The sequence below is a fragment of the Schistocerca serialis genome, chromosome 2 (genome assembly GCF_023864345.2).
Source record: "Schistocerca serialis cubense isolate TAMUIC-IGC-003099 chromosome 2, iqSchSeri2.2, whole genome shotgun sequence".
NCBI lineage: Eukaryota > Metazoa > Arthropoda > Insecta > Orthoptera > Acrididae > Schistocerca > Schistocerca serialis.
The window spans coordinates 489,896,659-489,913,011 of NC_064639.1; the positions used below are offsets into that span (position 1 = coordinate 489,896,659).

The following is a 16,353-nucleotide window of genomic DNA, read 5'->3' on the forward strand; positions in this document are numbered from 1 at the left end:
CTCGGCCACAGCGGCCAGCGTGGGATCCTTACCAGAGAGGATTATGGGAGTACGTCGAAAAAGTTCAAAGAAGGGAGCACGTTTTGCATTATCGCGAAATAGCGCAGAGAGCGTCACTGAAATGATACAGAATTTGCGATGGGCATCATTAAAACGTTTTCGTTGCGGAGCAATCTTCTCACGAAGTTCCTATCACCAACTTTCTCCTCCGAATGCGAAAGTATTTTGTTGACGACGACGTACATAGGAGGAACGATGGCCATGATAAAATAAGGGAAATCAGATCTCGTAAGGAAAGATATAGGTATTCGGTCTTTCCGCGCGCTGTACGACATTGGAATAATAGAGGATCGCGAAGGTGGTTGGATGAACCCTCTGCGAAGCACTTAAGTGTGCTTTGAAGAGTATCCATGTAGATGTAGAAGTAGAAGTAGACAATTTCAAAATGTTTAGCCTTCCAGATCCCCCGACCTAAATACATTTGACTTCTGGTTGTGGGGACATATGAAAGATCGTGTCTGTCAACGGTGTGTCCGGGCTCTTCTTGACGTGAATGGTAGCACAGGACGACATATTGCTCTGATTACACCACACATGATTTGAGCAACTGTCGATCATGTCATGTTACGTATGTTGTTGAGTCTGGAGACTATACTGAACACATGTTGTAACTTGTGACTATAGATTTCAACGTGCTGGAACCATCGTTATCATGTGTTCGATCGTTCCTCCCCTCTTCCTGCACCCATGCCAAATTCCGCCAGCTTACAGCTCCATGTTTTCAGAAGTGGAACTATAATCTTTCATGAGCATACTCCGCGAGTGCACCGATTAATGAAAATACTTAAATGTTTCCGTGTTCTACGATGTATACAGCCCGCACTGCAGCACTTGGAACACCGTCATTTTAATCAAATCACCCGGTATTATGGGAGGAGACTTTGTGCTTTCGTGCCTTCTTAGTTTTTATTTTATTACTTGCTCGATTTTCGTTAAATATCTCTAATGTTCCATTGTGACTTGGATTTCTTTCCCATGGGTGTTATTCACGAAATAGGGCGGCTATATGAAAGCGAAGAATGATTCAGTTTGTATAATACTTGGACAAGAAAAGCCCACACTGTACAATAATTATGATCGTACATTGATGAGACAAGAAATCAGCTCTGCTGAAGGAGAAAAATACAGTTGTTTTCGCTATATTTGCTACTTACAAGGGAACCTCCCCATCGCACCCCCCTCAGATTTAGTTATAAGTTGGCACAGTGGATAGGCCTTGAAACACTGAACACAGATCACTCGAGAAAACAGGAAGAAGTTGTATGGAACTATGAAAAAAATAAGCGAAATATACAAACTGACTAGTTCATCCGTAAGATAGGCAACATCAGGGAGAGCGTGAGCTCAGGATCGTCGTGGTCCCGTGGTTAGCGTGGGCAGCTGCGGAACAAAAGGTTTTTGGTTCAAGTCTTCCCTCGAGTGAAAATTTTACTTTCTTTATTTTCGCAAAGTTATGATCTGTCCGTTCGTTCATTGACTTCTCTGTTCACTATAATAAGTTTAGTGTCTGTGTATTGCGACCGCACCGCAAAACCGTGCGATTAATAGACGAAAGGACGTGCCTCTCCAATGGGAACCGAAAACATTTGATCGCAAGGTCATAGGTCAACCAATTCCTCCACAGGAAAACACGTCTGATATATTCTATACGACACTGGTGACGGCATGTACGTCACAAGACAGGAATGTGTTGTCGACCCACCCAACTTGTACACTTGGCGAATGGGTAAAAGGATACTTCTACCTTGCCCGATTTAGGTTTTCTTGTGGATGTGGTAATCTCTCCCAAAAAAGTGATGAAAACATAAGAGTTTGTCACATAAACTGCAACAAATGAATGCAACAGTTTCACAGTCGCTCAGTTTTCCCTGTGCTCTGTCAAAACATATGTTTTTAACGTTTTCAAATTTTTCCGTGTGTAGACCGTCAAATACTGCATATGTCTAAGCAAATCTGAACATGCCCTGGAATTTAGGAGAGCGAAGTTGATTTCGTGTGAGTGCCTGAACTTTGATAATTGTCTGAAAATAAAAAACTAAAATTTTCACCCTATGGAAGATTTGAAGCTAGGACCTCTCGTTTCGCAGCTGCTCACGCTAACCACGAGACCACGAGACCACGGTGCTCCCGAGCTCACATTATCCTTGATGCTGCATATGTTGCGCATGGACTACTCAGTTTGTGTATTATGCTTATTTTTTTCCTTGTTCCACACAATTTCTTCCTGTTTTCTCCATTGATCTGTGTTCAGTTTTTGAAGGCCTATCCACTGTGCCAACTTATAACTAAATCTGAGGGGAGTGCGATGGGGAGGTTCCCTTGTTAGAAATAAAATAAAATCACAGTGGAAATGGTAATAATAATAATTTCGTGTGGCTCAATGGTCGAATGCGAATGTTTCGACTCGATGCCACTTTGGCGACTTCTTTGTCCCTAAGCTACCTCCGTTATCCAACCACGGAAAGGGGACCTACAATTTAACAAGGCATACGAATCCTGTGACGACTCCTCACATCAGTGAAAGGTGAAGGTTAGATTAAAGGCGGACTGAAAATTTCCGTAAGGGGGTTCAACCCCGCAATCTCTGTTTTCAGACACGTGCGCTACCCACTAGAGCACGAAGCCCGACTAATGCAAAAGATGAAAACGCCCTATGTGTTGCCTTTTAAATATTGTTTGAATGTATATACTTTTCCTAGGAAATAAATGTCAATGTTTTGAAACTATTGGTCGACATTAAATGTCCTCTTGTTCCACTTCTCAGCAGCATGCCATAAAAATTATCACGAACGTCCGTTATAAATCTTGATTTAGCCGTTCGTAAACTTACATAATTCTGGTACAATATTTCGACAGTACCACATAACCTCACTTCAACCATTCAGTGCTGGGCTGAGCGAAGTTCGTTGAGTTGATGTTCCATCTATTGCGAACATTGTTTGATGGTGACGTAGCCTTCCTTTCTGTTGTCCTCCAGTGCCTGTTGACTTTTATTCCTTTCTTCTTTATGTGATTTTACATCTACTTCTATGATACATCTATACTCCGAAAGCCACCTTACGCAGTAGATACGCAAGTGATAAGCACCTCAGCACAACGATACAAAGTATTTTAGTTCGGAGTAAGAACATCTATATCCCGTATCTATGGAAATCTCATGAACAATTATTCAAAATGACAATCACAAACGCATTATTTATTTTGCCGCCAACCGGTTTCAACCCGCGATGGGGTCATCTTCAGGGCAATTTACACTGTAAAGTTATAATATTAGTAAGTAATCATGTATGTAATCTACAAGCAATTAGTCAAAGTTACATAAATAAACAGATTATTATATCCATTTGGTCGCTCGCTGGAGTCGTCACCCTGCCTGTGCACGGTTGGTAACTATGCATGGTTGGTTCTCTGCATGAGAATAACGGCCAACAACACGTGGGCAGACGGTAACGCCCTCCACAGTGACCAACAGTAGTTACATGCTTAAGCAAGAAATCGTAAATTTTAAAGTTTGTTCCAGTTGTAATATAAAACATAAAAATAATAAATAATAATTATAACTAATCAAATCTCGAGAAATTTACAATTATTTAAAATTAAGGTAACTGTTGTCCCATTCATTTTTCACATCATTTGTGGATAGAGCAGAGCCCTCTCTCTCTTGTGGTAGGGACGCCGTTGCCATGGGCGATAGTATATATCAAGCGCCCCCTAGCCTGTGTGGTTGGGACGCTGTCGTCATGGTAGCCGCTTCGTGTAAGTCGTCTGCTGTAATATCTTTACGCGGCGTTCGTTGTTTTGGTAACGGCGTACCATAACGATTCTTCAGCCATGTTGTTGTCAGTCCATATGGTCTTCGCTGCGGCGTTATCTTTGCACAGCATGCGTTGTCGTGGTGTGTTCTGGCTGCTATCCATAAAAATTAGTAAAAACTTTAAATACATTTTATTCTGCAGCGAGCGACCAAATGGGTATAAAAATCTGTTTATTTATGTAACTTTGACTAATTGTTTGTAGATTACGTACATGATCACTTACTAATATACTAACTTTACAGTGTAAATTGCCCCGAAGATGACCCCCATCGCGGGTTGAAACCGGTTGGCGGCAAAATAAATAATGCGATGTTGACTGTCATTTTGAATAATTGATTATAAGTAAATTAATCGCTGTTATCTCCATACAACCATGTTGTCCAAAAAAAATCTCATGAAGCTGGCTTCTCAATCAGAAATCGCATTTGAAAGTTGATTATTTGTGGGAAGATGGTGCTGTGTCTCACGTACCAGCACATGTGGAAATCGACTTCACCAGGATCGTGATCCATCAAGACTATGGTTTATCGTCCCAACGTTTATTTAATGAGTTTTCTGATGTTTCACCAGAACATTGGCTGGCACTGACGAAGACTAATCCTATACTTCTGGTGGCGAACTGGAGTCGAGCCCACGGTCAGATGTTATACAGTGTCGTCAAGAACAGTAAAAGAGCTTGTCAAAGTGTTGCAGGGTAGGTTGTCCTCAGAAATAATTCTCAAGAAGAAAATCGATATGTTGCGCTGCTTCCTAGTTATTTAGCATTGAAGTTAGCGAATGAGGTCTTCGTGCGCGCTAATTTAGGCAGCCTGGCAGAGGCGCTGTCGCAAAACTTGTTCTTCTTTTGGTTTCCTCAAATCAAAAAGACGTAAGTATTCCTCACCTAGCTTAAATTTATCACGTCCGAAGAAAGGAACATTTGAAATGGTAATGAGCATTTCAACATGTGGTAAGCCACAGACCCACAGATGTCTGTGCGTTACCGCATTTTAGCCCGTGCAAGTGCTTGGATTTGCGCGCACAGCGACCTGATTCGCTAACTTCAACGCTAAATAACTCGGGAGCGGCGGAACGTACCAAATTTTTTTCTTCGCAATTATTTCTCAGTACAACCTCCTCTGCAATACCCTTACAGGCTTTGCACGCTGTTTCTGACCATCCTGTACAGCTAGTTTTAAAAATAAGCAGAATTTTGCACTCGACAAAATTCTGTAACTCAAGAATTAATAATACCTATCAAATACCCATAATACATTCTAGAGCACTTAGAGGTGTAGAAAGCAAAAAATTACAAATGCTGGTCAAAACGCAACCACGTGTCTCATAAAAACAAAAACAATAGAAAATACCGGAAACTGCTTATGGAAGTGGCTACAGCGCATTCCTTCGTGTAATTCTAAAACCGGTCACTAGATAGCAACACCGACGAAAAGCATTTTGTGTGGACACTACTATGAAGCTTTAACACTTTACCGTACTAGAAAATGTCAGTAAATGTTTGCCCTTTTCAGCCCTATAGTCTATGGTGTACACCAAATTTTCATTAACATTACGATGAATGTATCACTTGCATTGTTCAGTAAGTATATGGAGGCTGCTCTCTGTTGAAATTGTTGTTGTTTATGCGAATCTCGGCCGCTTCCTTTATAACGGAGTCCCAATATGTAGACACATGAGCCAACACTTTTGTATTTTCGAACTGTAGTTTATGTCCGTTTTCTAGGCAATGCTCCGGTATGGCCGACTTGTCAAGCTCCCTTTGTTGTATATGGCGCTTGTGCTCAGTACAACGCTCCGAAACCGTGCAAATTGTCTGTCCAATGTACATGCTGCCACATTCACAGGGTACACCATACACACCGGCCACTAAGAGCAATGTCGTTTTTTCACAGGGCGCAACATATCTCGTATCTTGGGGGCGGGACGGAACACTGGTCTTAGCCCATGTTTCTGCAGCAGACGTCCCAACTTACTGCTAGTTGCTCCACAGTATGGCAGGAATACAGTCCGTTTGGCCTCTTCTATTGATTCACCAGGTGTCTTTCGTCGGCGGCCCTTGAAAGCGTTTGCGATGGCTCTTCTGCTGTATCCATTTTCCCCGAAAACACGTTTTAGATTCTGCAATTCAGACTGTAGATGGTCTTCGTCAGAAATAATCTTGGCTCTATGAACCAACGTGTTCAGGACAGCTTTCTTGTGTACAGGGTGGTGGAAACTATTGGCGTTCAAGTAGCGATCAGTGTGTGTTGGTTTCCGGTACACTGAATGACTAGGTTGGCCTCCTGCCTTCCGCTCAACCAAAACATCCCAGAATGGTAGCTTTCCGTGCTTCTCCACCTGGACAGTAAATTTAATGTTGGGATGGACACCATTCATATGATCGACATACTGCTCTAGTGTATCTTCACCATGAGGCCATATCAGGAAGGTGTCATCAACGTAACGTAGAAAGCAAGATGGCCGTAATGTCGCAGTTTGCAGAACCTGCTCCTCAAAGTGCTCCATGAAGAAATTTGCGACTGCTGGAGACATTGGTGATCCCATGGCTGTGCCGTCAGTCATCTCATAATATTCATCACAGTACAAAAAGTCCGTTGTCGTTAGGACGTGACGGAACAACTTAATGATTCCAGATGGAAATTGTTGGGCCAAAAGATCGAGCGTATCCTGTATTGGAACCCTAGTAAAAAGTGACGCAACATCCAGGCTAAACATTAGGTCGTTTGGGCCTATCTTCAGTCTCTTGAGTGTCTCAATAAATTTCTGCGGCTTGACGACGTGGTGTTCGCAATGTCCCAATTTTGGTGCTAGTAATCCTGCCAGATGTTTAGCAAGTCTGTAGGTGGGAGAACTAATTGCACTAATAATGGGCCTCGGGGGAACACTTTCCTTGTGTATCTTTGGTAATCCATAAAGCCTGGGAGGTCTGGTGGCACGAGGCTTAATTTCTTCACCATTTCATCTGGTAAGCCTGAATCCTTCAATAACTTCCTTGTCTTTCCGACAATGGCCTGTGTGGGATCACGACTAAGCTTGCGGTACGTGGGGTCTTCTAATAAATGTAGCATCTTCAGGTGGTAGACTGCAGAGTTCAGAACCACGGTGGCATTCCCTTTGTCGGCTGGCAAGACAACCAAGTCTTCATTCTCACGTAATAACCGTAAGCAACGTCGTTCCTCCTGGCTAATATTAGATTTTGGTGGCTTAGCTTTCGCCAGGATATGGCTGGTAGGTAGCCTGACGTCCTCAGCTGCATCGTGCGGAAGATTCCTTATGCACTGCTCTATTCCACTAATTATATGCAATATTGTCAGATGTCAGCTCTGTTAACGTGAAAAATCAAAAGACTGTATGATATACTAAAATGTGACAATATATTGACGTACCAACAAAAATTCTGCAACAACAATCTTCAAATTTAATTAGATCAATTCAACTATGAGGACCTAAAATGTGAGAATTTCAGCTTCAAGAATCAGACCCCTAGACGAGAAGAACTGGAGCCAACTCTACGAGGAAAGATAAGTAAGATTGTAACCTTCGCTCATCTCCAATTTTCATAAAAGACTAATGTGGACCACAGCTGCAACTAGGAAGGACGGGGGTAAATTACAACCCTATACTGTCATATTAGCAATAAATATACAGAGGCAGTCTACATCACCAGCTTAGTTAAGAAGTTGATACCCTATACTGTCATATTAGCAATCTCCAACAACTTGAAAATCATTGCAGTCACAAAACAGTCATAAAACATTTTGCACAATAGCACACTGGTTTGCTACGTAGTTAGTTATGAGAAGAGCGAGTGACATCTCCAGTAGACAGTGGTACGGTACGACAGCAGAGCGTCTGTGCAGAGACAGACCTTGCGGCCGGTGAAGGAGCCGGCGCGCATGGACCTGGCGCTGGCGTTCCCCGGGTGCAGCGCCTGCCGCAGCATCGCCAGCGGGCCGTCCAGCAGCTGCAGGCACAGCCAGCGCAGCTCCGCCCCCGCGGCCGCCGCCAGCCGCCACTGCGCCGCCAACGCCGACCGCCGCCCCCGCACCACCAGCTGCGCCACCTGCACCGCCCACCACAGCGGCAGCCGCACCGTCGCCACCACCGCCACCCACCACCACACCCTGCACACGCAACAGCCACGCCCCCGTTCACGCCACTTACGTCCCTCCTCGATTACACAGAGGTGCACTGATACTGGAATACACACTCTTTACTAGCGTTTAATTCGCTACACGGTGTCCGCTGTTGTTCACGATTCGGATTTTTTTTTAACTTTGACAGCATTCCCTGCCTGCCACAGTCAATAGTTACCATAAAGGAGCGAAATCATACGCATCATGAGTCTATGAGTCTGTGAATTTCGAGGCCCGTGAGAAAGATAGATCGCGGCGCATATGTCACAGCATGTGACGCTGCAGGTCTTACGGCGGGGACCGAGTAACTAACCGGTGATTATAGTTAAACTTTCCCTATTTAACACGTTATAACATGGAAACTAATTGCCGTACTACTTCCAAAGTTGGTAGCATTAATTTCCAGAGTATGACTTGCATGATTTCCATGCATCCGTCCAGGTCCAACTATAGTCACCAGGTGCCGTGTTCAGTCATGGTGATTCGTAGTCTCACACACCTGACCAGTCGCAAGGCACTTGTTGACGTGTCAACGTGAGCTTGGACAAAAGGAGCAGGGCATTATTGGTGAAGCTCTACGAGGGGCGTATGAAAAGTCCGTGCAAAGACCGAGAGATGGCACCACCGGCGCGTATCGAGGTCATGTTTAGTTAGTAGCATCTTTGAAAAGAACATACACCAAGTTTCAGCCATATTGGTCTATTTATTTATGTTTGGCATTCGTGTGAATCAAGGATACGAGTGATTGACAAAAAATGGACGAAAAAGAATTTCGTATGGTGATTAAACATTACTTTATGAAAGACAAAATGCCTCAGGAGACTAAAGAGAAGCTTGATAAACATTATGGTGACTCTGCACCTTCGATTAGATCAGTTTATAAATGGTTTCAACATTTTCCCAGTGGCCATAGGGGCACAAGTGATGCTGAACGTTCTGGACGCCCTGTGGAGGTTACAACTCCAGAAGTCACCGATAAAATCCATGATATGGTGATGGATGAGAGAAGAGTTAAGGTGCGTGAGATTGCTAGTACTGTGGGCAGCTCGAATGAACGGGTACATAATACACTCCTGGAAATGGAAAAAAGAACACATTGACACCGGTGTGTCAGACCCACCATACTTGCTCCGGACACTGCGAGAGGGCTGTACAAGCAATGATCACACGCACGGCACAGCGGACACACCAGGAACCGCGGTGTTGGCCGTCGAATGGCGCTAGCTGCGCAGCATTTGTGCACCGCCGCCGTCAGTGTCAGCCAGTTTGTCGTGGCATACGGAGCTCCATCGCAGTCTTTAACACTGGTAGCATGCCGCGACAGCGTGGACGTGAACCGTATGTGCAGTTGACGGACTTTGAGCGAGGGCGTATAGTGGGCATGCGGGAGGCCGGGTGGACGTACCGCCGAATTGCTCAACACGTGGGGCGTGAGGTCTCCACAGTACATCGATGTTGTCGCCAGTGGTCGGCGGAAGGTGCACGTGCCCGCCGACCTGGGACCGGACCGCAGCGACGCACGGATGCACGCCAAGACCGTAGGATCCTACGCAGTGCCGTAGGGGACCGCACCGCCACTTCCCAGCAAATTAGGGACACTGTTGCTCCTGGGGTATCGGCGAGGACCATTCGCAACCGTCTCCATGAAGCTGGGCTACGGTCCCGCACACCGTTAGGCCGTCTTCCGCTCACGCCCCAACATCGTGCAGCCCGCCTCCAGTGGTGTCGCGACAGGCGTGAATGGAGGGAAGAATGGAGACGTGTCGTCTTCAGCGATGAGAGTCGCTTCTTGGTGCCAATGATGGTCGTATGCGTGTTTGGCGCCGTGCAGGTGAGCGCCACAATCAGGACTGCATACGACCGAGGCACACAGGGCCAACACCCGGCATCATGGTGTGGGGAGCGATCTCCTACACTCGCCGTACACCACTGGTGATCGTCGAGGGGACACTGAATAGTGCACGGTACATCCAAACCGTCATCGAACCCATCGTTCTACCATTCCTAGACCGGCAAGGGAAGTTGCTGTTCCAACAGGACAATGCACGTCCGCATGTATCCCGTGCCACCCAACGTGCTCTAGAAGGTGTAAGTCAACTACCCTGGCCAGCAAGATCTCCAGATCTGTCCCCCATTGAGCATGTTTGGGACTGGATGAGGGGTCGTCTCACGCGGTCTGCACGTCCAGCACGAACGCTGGTCCAACTGAGGCGCCAGGTGGAAATGGCATGGCAAGCCGTTCCACAGGACTACATCCAGCGTCTCTATGATCGTCTCCATGGGAGAATAGCAGCCTGCATTGCTGCGAAAGGTGGATATACACTGTACTAGTGCCGACATTGTGCATGCTCTGTTGCCTGTGTCTATGTGCCTGTGGTTCTGTCAGTGTGATCATGTGATGTATCTGACCCCAGGAATGTGTCAATAAAGTTTCCCCTTCCTGGGACAATGAATTCACGGTGTTCTTATTTCAATTTCCAGGAGTGTATTTTGCATAAGCATTTGGACGTGAAGAAAGCTATTCGCAAGATGGGTTTCGCGACTGCTCACGCTTGACCAAAAACGGAATCGTATGAAATGTTGCAAGATGGGTTTGCAGCTGCTCAGGAGGCGTCGTTTCGTCACTGTGGATGAAACATGGATACATTACTATACTCCTCAGACCAAACAACAATCTAAACAATGGGTTATCAAGGGAGAAACTGCACCAAAAAAAGCGAAGACCGTTCCTTCGGTCGGAAGGGTTATGGCGACTGTCTTTGGGTTCAAATGGATCTGAGCACTGTGGGACTTAACTTCTGAGGTCATCAGTCCCCTAGAACTCAGAACTAACTAACCTAAGGACATCACATACGTCCATGCCCGAGGCATGATTCGAACCTGCGACCGTAGTGGTCGTGCATTTCCAGACTCTAGCGCCAAGAACTGCTCAGCCACTCCGGCCAGCTGTCTTTTGGGATTCACAAGGGATAATCCTCATCGACTATCTGGAAAAGGGTAAAAATATTACAGGTGAATATTATTCATCGTAATTGGACCGTTTGAAAACCGAGCTGCAAGAAAAACGCCGGCGACTGGACGGCAAAAAAGTCCTTTTCCATCATGACAATGCATCAGCACACACCTCAGCAGTTGTGGGCTCAAAATTAATGGAAGTAGGATTTCAACTCGTTTTACATCCCCCCTATTCTCCAGACTTGGCTCCCTCAGACTACTATTTGTTCCCCAATTTGAAGAAATGGCTTGTGTGACAAAGATTTTATTCAAACGAGGAGGTGATTGCAACAAATAATAGCTATTTTGCAGACTTGGACAATTCTTATTATTCGGAAAGGAACAACAAATTAGAACAGCGTTGGACGAAGTGCATAAGTCTAAAAGGAGACTATGTCGAAAAATAAAAAAGTTTACCCCAAACATGTAAGTAGTTTTTATTTTTGCATGGACTTTTCAAACGCCCCTCGTATTATCAAAACAACGGTAATGCTGAGCAGCTGCACTTCGAGAACATCGTCGGCTGAAAGGATAATGGAAGGGTCCTCTTTCTCCACCTGCTGTGCAGAGCATGAAGAAGAAGTTCGAGTCAACTGGAGAATTGGGTGTCACTCCGGGAACAGGCCGACGACAGGTTGCGCCACAGGTGGCTGATGAAATCGCTGTTGCTATGACGGACAACGCTGCGCGCAATTCCCGATCGTCAGGCAGTGCGCGTGTTGTTTCACGACAGTTGAACATTCCGTGGTCCACTGTATAGAAGATGCTTCGAACCATTCTCAAACGGTATCCGTACAAGATCCATATCCTACAGCAGCTTGCATCACAGGACGCACAACGACAGGATTGAAGTTGACGACGGCTGGCCCTGGACCATCCTATGGACAGACGAAGCTAATTTTTCTCTGACGTCAGGTGAACACACGGAACAGTTTGGGCATCTTCACCTCCAGTCACTGTGCAAGAAGTTCCTCTGTATGGTGAACGTGCTACCATATGGTGTGGCTTCACGACTACGCTCATCATTGCCCCAGTCTTTTTTGAACAGGTTGGCGCTCAAGAAGCAAAGACGTGCTGTGTGACTGGACAGCGTTAGGTAGTTTTACCGGTAGGGGGAGGCGGGACAGAAGCAGATATGGCAGTTCTATCAGGGGCGCAGAATCACCTCGGTGCGGCTCTGCGGTAGACGTTCGTACAGCGGACGTGACGAACAAACACAATTTGAAAAGGTGATACGATAGGCTGATAGAGTAGGGAAGTGGAGTGAAGCGGAATATGCGACCGACCTGAGAGACGCCCAGAAGACGGCGGGCGGCGAGATGGCGCGCAGGGCGTCCGCCGTGGTGATGTGGGGGCGGCGCGTCTTGGTGGTCAGCTCCTCGCACCCGGCTGCCGCCCACGCGCTCGCCACTACGGCCAGCAACGCCGGCAGGTCCCTGGGGGCGGCGCCGCCCTTTGGCTCCCAGCGGGCCACCGCCGCCCGCAGAGCGTCCTTGCTCGTTTCCTGCAGCGCCGCCCACAGCGCGGGCAGTGCGCGCAGCACCGGCGTAGGCGGCGCGGGAGGCGGCGAGGGGGCGGGCATCGGCGGTGGTATCTCGTCGTCCTCCTGCAGCAGCGCCGCCGCGCACACGGCCGACACCATGTCCAGCAGCCGCGGGCCCTCTGCCTGCACAGGTAGGTTCTCTCTGCACTCTGTCCCACTGTGGGTAATCTCAATGTGTGTAAATGATTGTGTGTACGTTCCCCATCTCCTTCTATACCACTGCATCGATTTCAGCCAAATTTGGTACACATGCTACTTATTGTCTAGAAAGAATTACTGTGGGTGTAAGTGCCACCCAGCTCCCGTAGTGTGGGGTTGAAAAGTATTAATAATGCCTGGCATCTAGGCTTCCCTGCACGATTGGCGTGTTGTTCAGAATGAGCACACTGAGCAGAGAGTAATGAAAAGTGCAGGTGGATAGTCAGAGGGGGATGATGAGATGACGGAGAAAAGGTGGAGTAGGAGATAGATAGAGGAAGAGGGGAGTAGGAGGTGGACAGAGAAAGAGGGGGGGAGGAGATGGACAGGGAGAGGGCAGAGGAGATAGAGATGGGGAGAGTAGGAGATGGACACAGAGATGGGCTGGAGGGGATGGGCTGAGGTGGCAGAGGAGATGGACATAGTGAGGGGGGAAAAGGAGATGGACAGAGAGATTGGGAAGGAGGAGACTGATAACCAGCCGCATTGGTTGTATATTACAAAACATAGTGACATTACTCGTACAGTATTACTATGTTTTGTAATATACAAAATTCGCCAATGTGGCTTTATCTGGTGTCAAAAAACGGCTTTCTATGATTTTCAGACGCTCCCATTTCGGCCGTTATGAGGTATTTCAGGTTATACAAGACGTCTGTGTGACATTTCTGGATGTATAATGTTTGTACATTTGTAGTTTCACGATCTGTCTCATAAATCTATAAAATTTGCATGTAACCAAAGACTATAATGTACCTCCTATTGAGCTGATACTGCTATTGCTACCATGTTCTGTAGTTCTCAACGTTTTGTACTACTATGGTGGGCTCAAAAGTGCAAATTACTCATATTATGGTGTAACTCTTCCAGCCGATCGTGCCAATAAGTAATACATTGTTTAGAGTTCTATTTACCTGTAAACAGTGTACTCTCTATTGATTTGATTTGTTCGTTTTAGGCATGATAATGGTCATTTGACCGACACTAGTAGCGAAGAGCATTGTGCAAAACAAAGGACAGCTAAAGTTTCACCAGAAATTTCAACAATTATTTGGCGGCTTAATATCCCCACCTACAAACATACATATATCATTAACAAAAGTCTCTCTCGCTCTCTCCCTCTCCCTCTTTCTGCCTACCAAGTCTTAATTCGATAAGTCCTTCATCATTCCAATACCGCTTGAATTTCCATTTCACTAAAACTTCACCGCCCTTTCAAATCCTCGAAAGTTATGGACTCAGCCTTCCCTTCCGTATCCATCTATTATCCCCCACTGGGATCCTGTAGGATTAACGTTCTGTCTCTCCTCTCCCACAAAGAACACCTTTCCGTTTGCTACACTTCCCACAAACTTGCCACCAAACGCCATATCGTATCATTCCTGATTATTAACAATCAAACTTGTAAGCCACCAATACAGTCTCTCACATTACACCACCTTCCCTTACAGGATCTCGAAATCACACCAGAGATCTACCGATCCCTGCAGAATACTCTGCTTCCTCTCTTCTCACCCCACCACCTTCAAGCTCTTCTCCATCCCCTTTCAATCACGTTGGTCGGAGTCCTGTTCCTCAGCTCTTCCATACACGTGCCTTCCAAAACATTCTCCCTTCGATAACTCTATTGACCTATTACTCATGTCCTGTGAAGTATCCCACTTTTGTAAAGACTACACTGTTTTACGTAAAAATCTTTGTATTATAATCGCCCTTAATACATTTAAAAATATATACATATTAGATATTTTTACGGTTTAGAAGCTAAGCTTGTCCATTTGAACTGAATTCTCCGTCGGTTCTGGGCAGATTATGACAGTAGTATTAAAACAGAGAAGCTTTTCTGGTGCTCTGCAGTTTGATCATGAACTGACTGTCGGCTACTTAGACCAACGTCAGGTGACAACTGAACGTCGCAACCACGCGCGACTTACATAGAAATTACTGGTAAGGACAAATAAAATACAAATAATTACGAGATACAGTTAACGAAGGACAGTATTGAATTTTTTATGTAGATAAAGTAACATTTAACAAAACAATAGGAAGTTGATTTTAAAAAATGGTGCAAATGGCTCTGAGCACTATGGGACTCAACATCTTAGGTCATCAGTCCCCTAGAACTTAGAACTACTTAAACCTAACTAACCTAAGGACATCACACACACCCATGCCCGAGGCAGGATTCGAACCTGCGACCGTAGCAGTCCCGCGGTTCCGGACTGCAGCGCCAGAACCGCTAGACCACCGCGGCCGGCAGTTGATTTTAGTTACAGGGTGTATATACAGCCACATCGGTTGCACGCAAGTTTTGTCAGTTGACCATGGTTTCGATTACACTAGGGCAATCTTCATCAGCATACAAAATTACATTTATTCCACGTAATTTTTTATTCTGATGAAGATTGTCCTACTGCAATCGAAAGCATGGTCAATTGTCAAAAATTGTGTGCAACCGATGTTGTTGTATATAAATCCTGTAATTAAATAGCGTACGGTTACTGGTTCACAGCCAATCAAAATGTTTAAAATTTGAAGTTGATTTTAGGGTGGTACAATTGGCATAATTGACAATTTAACAACGAGGAACCAGAAAATCGTAATTGCCTATTTCAGAAAAAATGGTGGAATTCTTCACTTGTTCTAAAAGGACAGCGTTCATAAGTTTTAAAATATCAAATAAAACTTCCTTTTCCTCTCTGTCAAACCTAGTCTCAGTTACGCTAACGCTGTATTGGAATTGTACAAAATGGTTCAAATGGCTCTGAGCACTATGGGACTTAACATCTGACGTCATTAGTTCCCTAGAACTTAGAACTACTTAAACCTAACTAACCTAAGGACATCACACACATCCATGCCCGAGGCAGGATTCGAACCTGCGACCGTAGCGGTCGCGCGGTTCCAGACTGAAGCGCCTAGAACCGCTCGGCCGCCACGAGAATAGTACACTGAAGAGCGAAAGAAACTGGTACACCTGCCGAATATCGTGTAGGGCCCCCGCGAGCACGCAGAAGTGTCGCGAAAGGACGTGGCATGGGATCGACTAATGTCTGAAGTCGTGCAGGAGGGAATCGACACCACGAATCCTGCAGGAATGTCCATAAATCCAGTAAGAATACGAGAGGGTGGAGATCTCTTCTGCACGTTGCAAGGCTTTCCAGGTATGCTCAATAATGTTCATTCCTGGGGAGTGTGGTGGGCAGCGGAAGTGTTTAAACTCACAAAAGTGTTCCTGGAGCCACTCTGCAGCAATTTTGGGGGTGTGGAATGTCGCATTGTCCTGACAGAATTTCCCTAGTCCGTCGGAATGCACAATCGACATGAATGGATGCAGGTGATCAGACAGGGTGCTCACGTACGTGTTGACTGTCAGAGTCGTACCTAGACGTATCAGGTGTCCCATATCACTCCAACTGCACACGATTCACACCATTACGGAACCTCCACCAGCTTGAACAGTCACCTGCTGACATGCAAGGTGCATGGATTCATTAGGTTGTCTCCATATCCGTACACGTCCATCCGCTCGATACAATTTGAAACGAGACTCGTCCGACCAGGCATAAACAGTCCAATGTCGGTGTTGACGGGCCCAGGCGAGGGG

At 45.9% G+C, this 16,353-nt stretch overlaps 1 protein-coding gene across 1 annotated transcript in view; it reads right to left on the reverse strand.

Annotated features, from left to right (window-relative positions):
• Positions 1-16,353, reverse strand: part of LOC126457418 (uncharacterized) — a 151,217-nt gene that overhangs the window by 58,526 nt on the left and 76,338 nt on the right. Inside the window, exons 5-6 of the mRNA XM_050093687.1 lie at positions 12,292-12,671; positions 7,744-7,999 (exon numbers count right to left, since the gene is read on the reverse strand). Of these exons, the coding sequence (XP_049949644.1) occupies positions 7,744-7,999; positions 12,292-12,671 (636 nt within the window). The remainder of the gene's footprint in view (positions 1-7,743; positions 8,000-12,291; positions 12,672-16,353) is intronic.